This window comes from Amblyraja radiata, chromosome 13, assembly GCF_010909765.2.
Source record: "Amblyraja radiata isolate CabotCenter1 chromosome 13, sAmbRad1.1.pri, whole genome shotgun sequence".
NCBI classification, from domain to species: Eukaryota; Metazoa; Chordata; class Chondrichthyes; order Rajiformes; family Rajidae; genus Amblyraja; species Amblyraja radiata.
The window spans coordinates 14,627,128-14,643,559 of record NC_045968.1 but is presented as its reverse complement, the minus strand read 5'-3'; the positions used below and the strand labels follow the sequence as shown (position 1 = coordinate 14,643,559).

The 16,432-nt window shown below is 46.5% G+C and overlaps 1 protein-coding gene across 4 annotated transcripts in view; it reads right to left on the bottom strand.

The window, feature by feature from the left end:
• Window positions 1–16,432, bottom strand: part of usp13 (ubiquitin specific peptidase 13) — a 59,330-nt gene that overhangs the window by 39,440 nt on the left and 3,458 nt on the right. For all 4 annotated transcript variants that reach the window (XM_033031290.1, XM_033031293.1, XM_033031294.1 and 1 more), the window contains exons 2-4: window positions 15,672–15,797; window positions 10,921–10,981; window positions 1,087–1,208 (exon numbers count right to left, since the gene is read on the bottom strand). In XM_033031290.1, the coding sequence (XP_032887181.1) occupies window positions 1,087–1,208; window positions 10,921–10,981; window positions 15,672–15,797 (309 nt within the window). The remainder of the gene's footprint in view (window positions 1–1,086; window positions 1,209–10,920; window positions 10,982–15,671; window positions 15,798–16,432) is intronic.

Genomic DNA, 16,432 nt, shown 5'->3' with positions numbered 1-16,432 from the left:
GTGGGTTTTCACCCAGATCTTCGGTTTCCTCCTACACTCCAAAGACGTGCAGGTTTGTAGGCTAATTGGCTTGGGGTAAATGTTAAAAATTGTCCCTAGTGGGTGTAGGATAGTGTTAGTGCGCGGGGATCACAGGTCGGCGCGGACCCGGTGGGCCGAAGGGCCTGTTTCCGTGCTGTATCTCTAAAACTAAACAGGAAGGAACTGCAGACGCAGGTTTACACCAAAAATAGACACAAAATGCTGGAGTAACTCTGGAGAGAAGGAATGGGTGATGTTTCGGGTCGTGACTCTTCTTCAGGGCTTGTTTCCTCGCTGTTTCCCTAAAGCTAAACTAATTAGGACTCTAACTACCCCTATACGTATTAAGTACGTTCTATCCACATTAATATAATAGATGCAAACAAATCCCTTCTGACAAAGTATCTCTACCTCAAGATAGACACAAAATGCTGGAGTAACTCAGCGGGTGAGGCACCATCTATGGAGAGAAGGAATGGGTGACGTTACGGATCGAGACCCTTCTTCAGACGGGACTGTTCTGTGTTCTATGTGCTATTAATATTCTCTATTATCTGACACGTTGAGTTACTCCAGCACTTTGTGTCTTTCTTTGGTGGTCTGAAGAAGGGTCTCGACCTGAAACATCATCGATTCCTTTTTCTCCAAACTCGCTGTTACTCCAGCATTTAGGCTCTACTTTGAAGTTCTCTTCCCTCTCATACATCGATCTGTAGAACCCGACTTGACACCTAAGAGCACCCCTAACACCTAGGAGTTAAGAACAAGGGGCAAGCCATTTAGAACGGAGGCGAGGAAACACTTTATCACAGAGATTTGTGAGTCTGTGGAATTCTCTGCCTCAGAGGGCGGTGGAGGCCGGTTCTCTGGATACTTTCAAGAGAGAGTTAGATAGGGCTCGTAAAGATAGTGAAGTCAGGGGATGTGGGGAGAAGGCAGGAACGGGGTACTGGTTGTGGATGATCACAGTGAATGGCGGTGCTGGTTCGAAGGGCCGAATGGCCTACTCCTGCATCGATTGTCTATTGTCTATCGAGTCGGATCATATTGCAGAAAACCACTGACCAATGCCGGCAGCTCCTCAATGTTCGGCAGTGCGATTTCAAAGTGGTCAGGAAATATAACAAGCTTGGCTTCATCTTCATACTCATAATCCTCGTGGTTAAAGTCCTTGTTCTGCTCGAGGTCTGAGGGGGGAGGAAACAGGATTAAAATAGGATCAAGATTCATTTATTCTGAGGTAAACCTTAAGATAATGGCCCATTCCCCATTGAGATCGACATGAACAAGCTGCATTCAAAATAAATGTCTATTAAATCAAAGCATTGTTTAAGAAGGAACTGCAGATGCTGCAAAATCAAAGGTAGACAAAAATGCTGGAGAAACTCAGCGGGATTCAATACCATTTCTAAAACACTCAAAATTCAATTGGAGTCAGATTCAAAACTAATAATATTAGGAATGTCAGAGGGCTGCCCTAAGTTAACGATATTCCAAAGACGCTTCCTTGACTATGGTTTAATAACTGCGAAAAAACGTATACTTAAATTCTGGAAAAAGATACCAGTCCCCACAGTGAAGATGTGGATCACAGAAATGACCGAGACACTACATCTAGAAAAAATAAGGCTTGTTTTGTCTGACAAAATATGGTCCCCTTTCATTGAATTTCTGCAACAACATAATGATTGAACACAAATTCAAAACCGACGCTAGGGTCGGGTGAGCGGGCGTAGGGAACGGTAGTGGGATATATCTCCACTTCTTTGTTAGTTCAGGGGTTTTTCTTTTTACTATTTCGTATCTTTTTTGAAATTCTTTCTTTTCTTTTTCCTTTCTTCTTCCTTTCCCTTCTTTCCTTTTTTCTTTTTTCCGATTTACTTATTAGTTTATAAAATGTTAAAACTGAAGCTGTACAAAAATTGTATAATTGTTATGTCGATTACTTTCTCCTTGTACAATTGCTTCAAATAAAATAAACATTAAAAAAAAAGAAACTCAGCGGGTGAGGCAGCATCTATGGAGCGAAGGAAATAGGCACCGTTTCGGGTCGAAACCCTTCTTCAGACTCATGTGAGGGTGGGGGGCGTGGGGGAGGGGGGGCGGGAAGAAGAAAGGAAGAGGTGGAGCCAGTGGGCTGAGGGAGAGCTGAGAAAGGGAGGAGAAAGTAGGGACTACCTGAAATTGGAGAAGTCAATGTTCATATCGCTGGGGTGTAAACTGCCCAAGCAAAATATGAGGTGCTCCTCCTCCAATTTGCGGTGGGCCTCACTCTGGCCATGGAGGAGGCCCAGGACAGAAAGGTCGGATTCAGAATGGGAGGGGGAGTTGAAGTGCTGAGCCACTGGGAGATCAGGTTGGTTATTGTGAACTGAGCGGAGGTGTTGGGCGAAGCGATCGCCAAGCCTACGCTTGGTCTCACCGATGTAGATCAGCTGACATCTAGAGCAGCGGATGCAATGAGGTTGGAGGAGATGCAGGTGAACCTCTGCCGCACCTGGAAAGGCTGCTTAGGTCCTTGAATGGTCAAGGGGGGAGGAGGTAAAGCGACAAGTGTCCTGCGGTGGCAAGGGGTAAGTACCAGGGGTGAAACATCCCCAAGTGGGACATGCCCTTTACAGCATCTAAACATCTGCCCTCACACATGCCTGATCTGCATACATTAACCATATAACCATATAACAATTACAGCACGGAAACAGGCCATCTCGGCCCTACAAGTCCGTGCCGAACAATTTTTTTCCCTTAGTCCCACCTGCCTGCACTCATGCCATAACCCTCCATTCCCTTCTCATCCATATGCCTATCCAATTTATTCTTAAATGATACCAACGAACCTGCCGCCACCACTTCCACTGGAAGCTCATTCCACACCGCTACCACTCTCTGAGTAAAGAAGTTCCCCCTCATGTTACCCCTAAACTTCTGTCCCTTAATTCTGAAGTCATGTCCTCTTGTTTGAATCTTCCCTATTCTCAAAGGGAAAAGCTTGATCACATCAACTCTGTCTATCCCTCTCATCATTTTAAAGACCTCTATCAAGTCCCCCCTTAACCTTCTGCGCTCCAGAGAATAAAGACCTAACTTATTCAACCTATCTCTGTAACTTAGTTGTTGAAACCCAGGCAACATTCTAGTAAATCTCCTCTGTACTCTCTCTATTTTGTTGACAAAATACATTATTACCTTCCACACTGTCCTGCCAACTTTAGCATTTGCTACTGTTGGTGCCAGCTTGTAGTTGGCAAGCGTTAACTGAATCTGATAGCACAGTTTTATCCCTGTTTTTAGTTCCATGCTGGCAAGTCTCGAGCCCAAAGATTTAATTTTAGACACAATTAGGAGTGACAGATCTTCGAGTTTTTTTCCCCGCGCACACACAGAAATGTGGTTATCAAACATGACAAAGGGAGTGATTACATTATGAATCGAGCATTGGGTTAGTGCCAGACAGACTCAAAAATGCTGGGGTAACTCAGCGGGTCAGGCAGCATCGCTGGAGAGGAGGAATGGGTGACCTTTCAGGACGAGACCCTTCTTCAGACTGAGAGTCAGGAGAGAGGGAGAGACAGAGATAAGGAAGGGTGAGGTGTGAAAGGGGACGAGAATTGAGGGAAATGTGGAATGGATCATTGTTAGCTTGGGGAAGCTGACAACGAAGTTTACTGGAATAAAATTTAATCAGGAAGACAGTCAGACTGGTGGGAGAACTGGGAAGGGGGCGGGATGGAGAGAGAGAGAGAGAGAGAGAGGGAAAGCATGGGCTATATAACAAGGGCTAGTTAGAGAAGTCAATGTTCATACCGCTGGGGTGTAAGCTACCCAAACAAAATATGAGATGCTGTTCCTCCAATTTGCACTGGGTCTCACTCTGACAATGGAGGAGGCCCAGGACAGAATGGACAGTGTGGGAATGGGAGGGGGAGTTGAAGTCTTTAGCAATGACTGGATAGCACGCAGCAAAAAGCTTTTCACTGTACCCCAGTACACGTGACTATAACAAACTAAACTAGACTGGATAGCATGCAGGACAAGCTCTTCACGTGACAACAGTCAACTAACTAACCAAGGAAGACACAAAGTGCTGGAGTAACTCAGCGGGTCAGGCAGCATCTGTGGAGAACATGGATAGGTGACGTTTCAGGTTGGGACACTGGTGGCCATCCATGTTCTCCAAAGATGCTGCCTGACCCGCCGAGTTACTCCGGTACTTTGGGTCCTCTTTTGTAAACCAGCATCTGCAGTTATCTTGTTCCCAGAATCTCCTCAACTTGAAGAAGGGTGTAGGAAAGACCTGCAGATGCTGGTTCAAACCGAAGATAGACACTAACCGCTGGAGTATCTCAGAGGGGTAGGCATCATCTATGGAGAGAAGGAATGGGTGACATTACAGACCGAGACCCTTCTTCGGACCGGACTGTTCTGTGTTCTTTGTGCTATTAAAGCTCTCTATTATCTGACCCCCCAGAGTTACGCCAGCACTTTGTGTCTTTCTTTGGTGGTCTGAAGAAGGGTCTCGACCTGAAACATCATCCATTCCTTTTTCTCCAAACCCACTGAGTTACTCCAGCATTTAGGCTCTACTTTGAAGAAGTTCTCCTCTCTCTGATACATCGGTCTGTAGAAGGGTCCCCAACCCGACTTGACACCTAAGGTAGACACAAAATGCTGGAGAAACTTTTTCACGCAGAGAGCTGCGAGTATGTGGAATTCTCTGCCTCTGACTCCGCTATCTTCAAGAGCCCTATCCACTAGAGTGCCAACCTGTGAGGCACTCTTAAGACAGCTGATGTTTAGTTTTATGTGTCGCCTGGGCAAATCAGAGAACCACATAATTGAAGCCCTAGTCAGCCCTCTGAAAAGCTGCTATAGATTCACTTCTAGGCTAAGACGGCATTGGTGCAATAGCTTATATATATTTTAGGCTAATATGCAATTTTTTAATGTATCTTTGTAATTCTTTGTACTGTTTGATGTGTTATATGGACCTGTGTCTGAAATAAAGCTTTAATAATAATAATAATAACTCTCTCTTGAAAGTATCCAGAGAACCGGCCTCCACCGCCCTCTGAGGCAGAAAATTCCACAGACTCACAACTCTCTGGGTGAAAACGTTTTTCCTCATCTCCGTTCTAAATGGCTTACCCCTTATTCTTAAACTGTGGCCCCTGGTTCTGGACTCCCCCAACATTGGGAACATGTTTCCAGCCTCTAGCGTGTCCAAACCCTTAACAATCTTATACATCCAAAGACGTGCCGATTGGTAGGTTAATTGGCTTGGGTAAAGATTGTAGATTGTCCCTAGAGCGTGTTGGATCGCGCTGGTGGACGGGGAGATCTCTAAACTAACCTAAATTAAGCTGTGGAAGCAGCTCGTTAAATGTCTCCATTTTGCTTTCCTTCCTTCTAGTTGACTATTTTTAAAATCCCTCTTCACTTGCCAAGCGTTTGGTTATTTGTACAGGCTCCACCTCACGTGGCTCAGTGCCTTCGACTGACGGTGCTTCTATAGAGAGTGCGTTCATGAGGACAAGTATCTTCACTATTGCTTCTGACTCAGTCAATAAAGTCATGCGTGTCCACAACTGTCGAGAGTCGATGTTACGTGACTAAACACCTTGGAAGTTGACATATATGGTCTCAAGCAAAGAGTTGCTGCCTCACGGCACTTCATCTCAGTCCTAAATGGCCCACCTCTTATTCTTCATAGATGCTGCCTCACCCGCTGAGTTTCTCCAGCATTTTTGTCTACCAAGTTTAGTTTAGTTTAGAGATACAGCACGGAAACAGGACCTTCGTCCCACCGAGTCCGAGCCGACCAGCAATCCCCGCACATTAACACTATCCTACACCCACTAGGGACAATTTACATTTATACCAAAGCCAATTAACCTACAAACCTGTATGGCTTTGGAGTGCGGGAGGAAACCGAAGATCTCGGAGAAAACCCACGCGGGTCACGGGGAGAACATACAAACTCCGTACAGACAGCACCCGTGGTCGGGATCGAACCCGGCTCCCCGGCGCTGCAAGCGCAGTCAGGCAGCGACTCTACCGCTGTGCCACCGTGTCAGTGACAGCAAGCTGTGACTAACTTTTTCAAAAAAAATGCATGACCAAATATGTTTAGAGTTTGCGGGCACAGCATGGAAACAAGCCCTTCGACTCAGCGGGTCCACGCCGACCAGCAATCGCCCGCTCACTCAATTCCTTCAATACACTCTCAGGGTCAATTTACAGAGAGGGCCGATTAACCTACAAATCCACACGGTCCGGGGATCTGGGAGGAAACCGGAGCACCCGGAGAAAACCCACACGGTTACAGGAAGAACGTACAAACTCCGTACAGACAGCACCCAAGGTCAGGTTGGAACCCGGGTCTCCGGCGCTGTGAGGCAGCAATTCTACCGCTGCGCCACCATGCCGCACAAATATGATAAAATCTTCCTTCTAAAAAAACTTGGAACAGCTTGAACAGTCGCCCCCTATTTAAATCATTCCGCTCCCATCTAGTCTAGTTTAGTTTAGATTCATGATTCAAGATTCAAGATTCAAGATTCAAGATTCATGATTCAAGATTCAAGATTCAAGATTCATGATTCAAGATTCAAGATTCAAGATTCATGATTCATGATTCATGATTCATGATTCAAGATTCATGATTCAAGATTCAAGATTCAAGATTCAAGATTCATGATTCATGATTCAAGATTCAAGATTCATGATTCAAGATTCAAGAGAGTTTATTGTCATGTGTCCCTGATAGGACAATGAAATTCTTGCTTTGCTTCAGCACAACAGAACATAGTAGGCATTGACTACAGAACAGATCAGTGTGTCCATATACCAATATATAAATATATACACACATGAATAAATAAACTGAAAAATAAATATATTTATAGTTTATATGCCATCTAGATTTTGTTTCTACAACCCTGGGTGAAAGACTGCGCATTCATCCTACCTATTCCCCTCACCATTGTATCCTGGCAGCAACGCACCATTTTAGGTCACCTCACCACTTATACTTCCTGCGTTTCTTCATAGAAATATAAAAACATAGAAAATAGGTGCAGGAGTGGGCCATTCAGCCCTTCGCCGCCATTCAATGTGATCATGGCTGATCAAACAGAATCAGTACCCCCGTTCCTGCTTTCTCCCCATATCCCTTGATTCCTTTAGCCCCAAGAGCTAAATCTAACTCTCTTGAAAACATCCAGTGAATCGGTCTCCACTGCCTTCTGTGGCAGAGAATTCCACAGATTCACAACTCTCTGGGTGGAAACGTTTTTCCTCATCTCAGTCCTAAATTCTTAATTTGTGATCTTATTCTTAAACTGTGGCCTCTGGTTCTGGACTCCCCCAACATCGGGAACATTTTTCCTGCATCTAGCCTGTCTAATCCCTTAAGAATTGTATATGTCTCTCTAAGATTCCCTCTCATCCTTCTAAATTCCAGTGAATACAGGCCCAGTCGACCCATTCTTTCATCACATGTCAGTCCCGCCATCCCGGGAATTAACCTGGTGAACCTACTCTGGGCTCCCTCAATAGCGAGAATGTCCATCCTCAAATTAGGGGACCAAAACTGCGCACAATACTCCAGGTGCCGTCTCCTTCCCGATCCATCTCCAAGTACCACGAGCTACTTCAGTGACGCACCCACGGTGCCGTTACCGCGGCTTTACCTTAGGCCCTGGCTTCTCGCTGCATCCACGCAGCATCTCAAAGCGCGTGTCCCTGCCTCACATTTCATCGGTTGCGTCCGCGTCAGAGAGATGCCTCAAAACTGGTTCTGCGCCACCAACTATTCTGGTCCAAACTACTCCAGCGGGACAATTAGCAATGGATCTAAATCTGTGTTAGACGTGGCCCTTTTGTCAGTGCCACCGCAGATATGTTGACAGCACAATGCTGCTACCACCAGACAGCTGCTGTGTTTTGTCACGGCCCAGCGAACACACCAACGCTGTCATATGATGACGTACCCACGCCTGAGCCGGGGAAATCATCAAATAGAATTAGCACACTGGAAACATGAGGCACCCCTTCCTCATTGCAGACGTCGTTCCTTTGCTTCCAGCTTCCGAAGCTGCATGGTGGCGCAGCGGTAGAGTTGCTGCCTTACAGAGCCAGAGACCCATCCTGACCACAGGTGTTTAGTTTAGTCTAGTCTAGTTTAGAGATACAGCGCGGAAACAGACCCTGCGGACCACCGAGTCCGCGCCGACCAGCGATCCCCGCACGCTAACACTGCCCCACACACACACTAGGGGCAATTTACATTTACGCCAATCAACCTACAAACCTGTACGTCTTTGTAGTGTGGGAGGAAACCGAAGATCTCGGGGGAAACCCACGCGTGAAACGGGGAGACCGTAGAAACTCCGTACAGACAGCGCCCGTGGTCAGGATCGAACCTGGGTATCTGGAGCTTTGAGGCAGCGACACTAGCCACTGCGCTACCTTGCCACCATCTTGTCTCCACATAGTTCTCTCTGTGACTGCGTGGGTTTTCTCCTGGCGCTCCGGTTTCCTCCCACATTCGAAAGACGTACAGGTTTTTAAGGTTAATTGGTTTTAGTTTAAATTGTAAATTGTCCCCAGTGTGTGTAGGATAGTGTGAGTGTGCGGGGGTCGCTGGTCGGCACGGATTGGGGCCTGTTTCCCGCTGTATCTTTAAACTAAACTAAACTAAGCTTGAATAGGTGACAACAGAGATCTACTGAATGACAATACACCACCTTTATGGGAGAGACATATCCATATGAAAGACATCTCCAGATCAACAAGGAACATAGAACAGTACAACACAGGAACAGGCCCTTCGGCCCACAATGTCCGTGCCAAACATGATGCCATGCTAAACCAATCTCCTCTATCCACACCTAATCCACATCGCTCCATTCATTGCATATCTATGTGCCTATCTAAAAGATAGACACAAAATGCTGGGGTAACTAGGCATCTCTGGAGAGAAGGAGTAGGTGATGTTTCGGGTCGAGACTCTTCTTCAGATTTCAGCCTATCTAAAAGCCTCTTTAATGCCACTATCACATCGACCTCCACCATCACCCACCACCCCACACATCTCCTTTAAATGTTGCCTCTCTTGCCTCAAAGTTGTGCCCTCTAGTCTTTGACATCCGCATCCTTGCTACAACTATCAACTCAAGATTGTAACAAACGTACACTGGGCGATCGTTTCACTGAACCCCTCCGCTCAGTCCTCCTGGACATACCTGATCTCCCGGTTGCCAAACACTTTAATTTCCCTTCCCATTCCCACACTGACCTCTCTGTCCTGGGCCTCCTCCATTGTCAGTGAGGCCACACACAAATTGGAGAAACAGCACCGCAGATTTCACTTGGGCAGCTTGCATCACAACGGTAGGAATAGTGATGGCTCTAACTTCAAGCATCCCCTCTCTCTCCATCCCTCCCCCACCAGTCATACTAGCTTCAAAGTCGTCTTGTTGAGTCTCGTTGTCTGAAACTCGTTTTCACCTAGCTCACAGCTAACAATGGCCTGTCTCCTATATCTTTGTTACTTTTTTGCATATCTTTCATTCATTTGTTCTATATCTCCCTACATCACTGCCTATATCTCTCGTTTCCCTCTCCCCTGAATCTCAGTCTGAAGAAGGGTCTCGACCCGAAACATCACCTATTAGAGTCATAGAATGACCCAACTTGCCCACACCGGCCAACATGTCCCAGCTACACTAGTCCCACCTCCCCGCGTTTGGTCCATATCCCTCCAAACCTGCGCTATCCATGTACCTGTCTAACTGTTTCTTGAACGTTGGGATAGTCCCAACCTCAACTACCGCCTCCGGCAGCTTGTTCCGTACACCTGTGTGAAAAAGTTACCCCTCAGATTCCTATTAAATCTTTTAAACCTATGTCCTCCGGTCCTCGATTCCCCTACTCTGGGCAAGAGACTCTGTGCATCTACCCAGTCTATTTCTCTCATGATTTTGTACACCACAATAAGATAACCTCTCATCCTCCTGCGCCCCAAGGAATAGAGACCCAGCCTACTCAACCTCTGCCTGTAGCTCAGACCTACTGTATAGCTCAGACATTTCTTTTCTCCAGAGATGCTGCCTGACCCGCTGAGTTACTCCGGCTTTTTGTGTCTATCGTCAAATTATTTTATATTAAAACCAAAGTAAAAGCAGTGGAGCTTTATAGACAATAGACAATAGGTGCAGGAGCAGGCCATTCGGCCCTTTGAGCCAGCACCGCCATTCAGTGTGATCATTGCTGATCATCCCCAATCAGTACCCCGTTCCTGCCTTCTCCCCATATCCCCTGACTCCGCTATCTTTAAGAGCCCTATCTAGTTCTCTCTTGAAAGTATCCAGAGAACCGGCCTGCACTGCCCTCTGAGGGAGAGAATTCCACAGACTCACAACTCTCTGTGAGAAAAAGTGTTTCCTCATCTCTGTTCTAAATGGCTTACTCCTTATTCTTAAACTGTGGCCCCTGGTTCTGGACTCCCCCAACATCGGGAACATGTTTCCTGCCTCTAGCGTGTCCAAACCCTTAATAATCTTATATGTTTCATTAAGATATCCTCTCATCCATCTAAACTCCAGTGTGTACAACCCCAGCTGCTCCATTCTCTCAGCATATGACAGTCCCGCCATCCCGGGAATAAAGCTTTGAAAATGAAGTTGGCACAGCAGGTTACATGGACTCAGTGGGCTGGAGAGCCTGTATGCGGCAATCAGTCAAAAGGATTGAATATTGTGAAAAGATAGGAAGCCGATTCAAAACATAAGGAGGGGGCAATGGAATAGATGCATTAAAATTGGTTTTAAAATCTGTGGTCGAGTGAGAGAGAGAGAGAGAGAGAGATAGATAGAGGCTCCAAGGAGTTTACCTTACCAAAAACAACGCGAGGAGATCTCCGCCTGGGCACCACTCCACCTGAAGCTCCCGTGGCCTTCTGCATGTTGGATTGCGAGAGGAAACATTGTTAGGTGCATGCCAACTCCACAAAGACAGTTTCTCTTCAACCATTTCAGTGCAGTCAATCCTCGACATAACGGACCACAGTGGAGGGGGATGGTGTTCAGTATTGACGATTGTCCACTCTAACCGAGTTAGGGATTATCAATAGACAATAGGTGCAGGAGTAGGCCATTCGGCCCTACGATCCAGCACCACCATTCAATGTGATCATGGCTGATCATCCCCAATCAGTACCCCGTTCCTGCCTTCTCCCCATATCCCCTAACTCCGTGATCTTAAAGAGACCTATCTTGCTCTCACTTGAAAGTATCTAGAGAAACGGCCTCCACCGCACTCTGAGGCAGAAAATTCCACAGACTCACAACTCTCTGTGTGAAAAAGTGTTTCCTCACCTCTGTTCGAAGTGGCTTACCCCTTATCATGAAACAAGTAGCAGAAACACACAACTGCAATTGCTGGTTAATACACAAGAGGACACAGAGTGCTGGAGTAACTCAGCGGGTCAGGCAGCATCTATGGAGAACATGGATAGAGTGCTGGAGTAACTCAGCGGGTTAGGCAGCATCTATGGAGAACATGGATAGGTGACGTATCGGGTCAGGACACTTCTTCGGATTGTTTGTGTGGGAGGGAGGGGTGGAGAAGAAAGCTGGAAGGGATTGTTGAGACAATCAAGAGTTTGAGTCATCTGGTGATTTTAATTGTCTGAACACACAACTTCACCACACAGACAGGTTAAAATTATCACCATGTATTAGCTGTTCAAGAAGGAACTGCAGATGCTGGAAAATCGAAGGTAGACAAAATTGCTGGAGAAACTCAGCATCTATGGAGCGAAGGAAATAGGCAACGTCTCGGGCCGAAACCCTTCTTCAGACTGATGATCAGCCATGATCACAGTGAATGGCGGTGCTGGCTCGAAGGGCCGAATGGCCTACTCCTGCACCTATTGTCTATTGATGTGCCTGTCTAAGTTGATGGTACATGTTATTCTCGTTCCTGCCTCACCCACCTCCACTTACTGTGCTGTGTGACTCCTACACTCTATATTCATCCTGCTGTCGTTTTCAACTGTGAAACGCTGCGGCCGAGTGGCCCGGCGGGTAGAGCAGCTGCCTCACAGCGCCAGAGACCCGGGTTCAATCCCAACTACGGGTGCTGTCTGTACGGAGTTTGCACGTTCTCCCCGTGACCCGCTTGCGACTTCTCTGCAATCTTCGGTTTCCTCCCGCAGGTTTTGTAGGTTAATTGGCTTGGTATGATGGTACAATTGTCCCGAGCGTGTGTAGGATAGTGTTAGTGTGCGGGATTCGCTGGTCGGCGCGGACTCGGTGGTCAGAAGGGCCTGTTTCCGCGCTGTGCCTCTGAACTAAACTAGGGCTAAACTTAAAAAACAAAATCAAAAATACTCTCAGTTGGTCGATCCGGTGGGACCTGAAATTAAATATTGAAGTCGCAGCCCTCTGTGAACAACCGTCAAACATTCCTGGCCAGGGTCATCCAACTGCATTTTTGTAGCAGCTGAGAGTTTGCAACGGAACATCAGCCGCTGACAACCGTCAGTGTTCCGACACGAAACAGGAGAGCTTGTCCAAATCTATAATACAGAGATGTTTGCGAAGCCACTTCATTGCCTGCTGTTTGTATTCATCTGACGACAGACAGAGCCGTCTGCAGGGCAAGGCTTTACTGTCTGAAGGAGGGTCTCGACCCGAAACGTCACCCATTCCTTCTCTCCGGAGATGGTGCCTGTCCCGCTGAGTTACTCCAGCTTTCCCCAGGCTCTCTTGCCATTGGCAAAAGTTTGCCTATAGTGCTGAGGAGGAGTTCGACATTTGGTGGGGTGCACGGTGGCGCAGCGGTAGAGTTGCTGCCTTACAGCGCTCGTAGCGCAGAGAATCCGGGTTCGATCCCCGACTACGGGTGCTTGTCTGTACAGAGTTTGTACTGTTCGCCCCGTGACCTGCGTGGGTTTTCTCCGAAATCTTCGGTTTCCTCCCGCACTCCAAAGACATGCAGGTTTGTAGGTTAATCGGCTTGGGTTTGTATACTTGATATAAGTGCAAATTTTCCCTAGTGTGTGTAAGCGTAGTGGTAGTGTGCGGGGATCGCTGGTCGGTGGGCCAAAGGACCTGTTTCCGCACTGTATCTCTAAACCTAAACTAAACTAAATTAATCGTCCAGATGGCATTAACATTGAATTCTCCCAATTTTGCTAGCCCTTGCTGTCTCCTCCCCTTCCTTAACCCTCTAGCTGTCTCCTCCCACCCTCCCATCCGCCCGCCCTCGGGCTCCTCCTCCTCTTCCTTCGCTCCATAGATGCTGCTGCACCCGCTGAGTTTCCCCAGCAATTTTGTGTACCTGGCTGCCGTGAAGAGAGAGTGGACGCTGGCACGATTTGGTTGCCGCTGCTCTCTCTTCACACTGTGTTTTTGATTTTCTGTTTTTGGATTGAATTCTGTTTTTAATTTGTGTCATTGTGATGTCTTTAATTACTTGTTTTACTCCGATTATATGTTTTTATTCCGATTACTATGTAAGGTGTCCTTGAGATTTTGTATGAAAGGCGCCCATTAAATAAAATTTATTATTATTATTATTACCTTAAATTAATCATAATTCAGGCATTGCCTTGCACTTAATGTTATTCCCTTATCATGTATCTGAACACTGTGAATGGCTCGATTGTAATCTAATCAGGTATTGTCTTTCCGCTGACTGGTTAGCACGCAACAAAAGCTTTTCACTGTACCTCGGTACATGTGACAATAAACTAAACTGAACTTAATCTGTACCTTCCAATACCTCCAGAGACCCCCTCCCTGACTCGCAGTCTGAAGAAGGGTCTCGACCCGAAACGTCACCCATTCCTTTCCTCCAGGGATGCTGCCTGACTCGCTGAGTTACTCCAGCACTTTGTGTCTGTCTTCCATTCTACATCCTTAATTAGGGACTTGAATCTGGCATCAACAGGTCTTGAAACTCTTCCCACTACACTTTGGTGCATTTCATAAGTGATAGGAGCAGAATTAGGCCATTTGGCCCATCAAGTCTACACCGCCATTCAATCATGGCTGATCTATCTCTCCCACCCAACTCCATTCTCCTGCCTTCTCCCCATAACCTCTGACACGGTGACCTCTACTAATCAAGAATCTATCTAACTCTGCCTTCAATATATCAACTGACTTGGCCTCCACAGACTTCTGTGGCAATGAATTCCACAGATTCACCACCCTCTCATTTCATAACGACCTTTACATATTTAATAAAGATGTTTGTAAGATGGAAAAGCCTTTCCATAAAAATCAATGACTGCTTTAAATTTTTAAAACATCCTAATATTTTTAAGGCAGAGATAGACAGATTCTTGATCAGTACGGGTGTCAGAGGTTATGGGGAGAAGGCAGGAGAATGGGGTGAGGAGGGAGAGATAGATCAGCCATGATTGAATGGTGGAGTAGACTTGATGGGCCGAATGGCCTAATTCTGCTCCTATCACTTGTGAACATAATAATTTTAGAAAAAGTCACTTATTTTAAGACTTAAAAAATATCCAAAAAAAATTATAATAAATTGACTTTCCAAGGGAGATTATTATTATTTATAACCAAGATAATGCACTACAACTTTTACTATGCAAAATGGAGCCAACATGAAGTAAAAGATCACAGTTTTGTCTAGTTTAGAATAATACGTAATCTAGACCAGGCTGTCTGGATGTGATGGAAACATCAATTCTATTGACCACGAGACCAAGTGGGGTCCGTTGGGTCCTGGCCCCTCAACGCGTGGTTACGGGGGGAGGGGGGGCGGCCTGTGGCGTCTCACACACACACTAACAACACCCCACACACACTAACAACCCCCCCACACACACACTAACCACCCCCCTTGATATTATATTAATATTATTTAATTTGCTCCTTTTAACCCATCCCCGCCCTATCCACTCACGCATAGCTCTCAACTCACAGGCGCGGCTAGAGAGAGAGAGAGAGAGAGGGACACAGAGGCACAGATAGGGACACAGAGGCACAGATAGGGAACTATCTCTCGTGGATTGATGCAACAGCCACAAAGACATACTAACACCACTACCTCCTGGGGTGTCTGAGGAGATTCAATACGTCTCCAGTTACTCGTACAAACTTCTACAGACGCACCACAGAAAGCACGCCGTTGGGTTGCATCACAGCCTGGTTTGGGAACAGCTCTGCCCAAGAACGCAAGAAACTGCAGAGAGTTGTGGATGTAGCCCAGTCCATCACACAGACCGCACTCCCCATCATTGTAGATGTAGCCCAGTCTGTCACACATACTAGACGCCAGTCCAGCAGAAGGTACAGAAGCTTGAAAGCGCGCACCACCAGACTCAGGAACAGCTTCTTCCCCTCTATTATCAGGCTTCTGAACGGTCCTTCCATAACGGTCCGATTCACCTCTACATTGGACTTTGTCTCTGGAACTGATGCGCTACAATGCTGAGAACTATATTCTGCACTCTGTATCTACCCCTTTGCTCTACCTGTTGTACTGGAGTTTGACTTGATTGCATTTATGTATGGTATGATCTGATCTGATTGCATAGCATGCTAATCAAAGCCTTTCACTGTACCTCAGTACAGGTGACAGTGATAAACCTAAACGCCAACAATTCTTACCTCTTTGATGGTTCGTTTCAGGTGCATGTAAACACATTGTCCCGTCTTACGGTAATGTCTCTCCACATGTTCCCTTCCAAAGCCAAGAAACGTGCTCATGCACACGTAGAGACCACCTTCTGATTCCTGTAGTTGCAACAGAATAGAAATGGAAGAAATACAAAGACAATTATGGAAGAGAAAGGCAAGAGGAAAGATAGACAAATAATTGCAATTTCATATATAATGCTTATTCTCAATTTATAATTCCTCCCACATTCTCAAATCGTGCAGGTTTGTTGGTTAATTGGCCCTCTATATAGACAATAGACAACAGGTGCAGGAGTAGGCCATTCGGCCCTTCGAGCCAGCACCGCCATGCGCAGCCTTCGATACAGTGAACCATAACATCCTGCTCACCAGACTCAAGGACCTCGGCATTGAAGGCTCTGCACTCAGCTGGCTCCGTTCCTACCTTTCCAACAGATCCCACTTCATCTCTCTCCACAACCACACCTCTGCTACAGCCGCAGTCACTCAAGGCGTTCCCCAAGGCTCCGTACTCGGCCCCCTCCTCTTCATCATCTACATCCTCCCCCTTGGTCAGATACTCCGCCACTTCAATCTGGACTTCCACTGTTACGCTGATGACACCCAGATTTACCTTGGCACCAAATCCCCCCACAACCCCCCCCTCTCCCATATCAACTCCTGTTTGTCAGCTATAAAAACCTGGATGCAACATAATTTCCTCAAACTCAACAGCGATAAGACAGAATTCC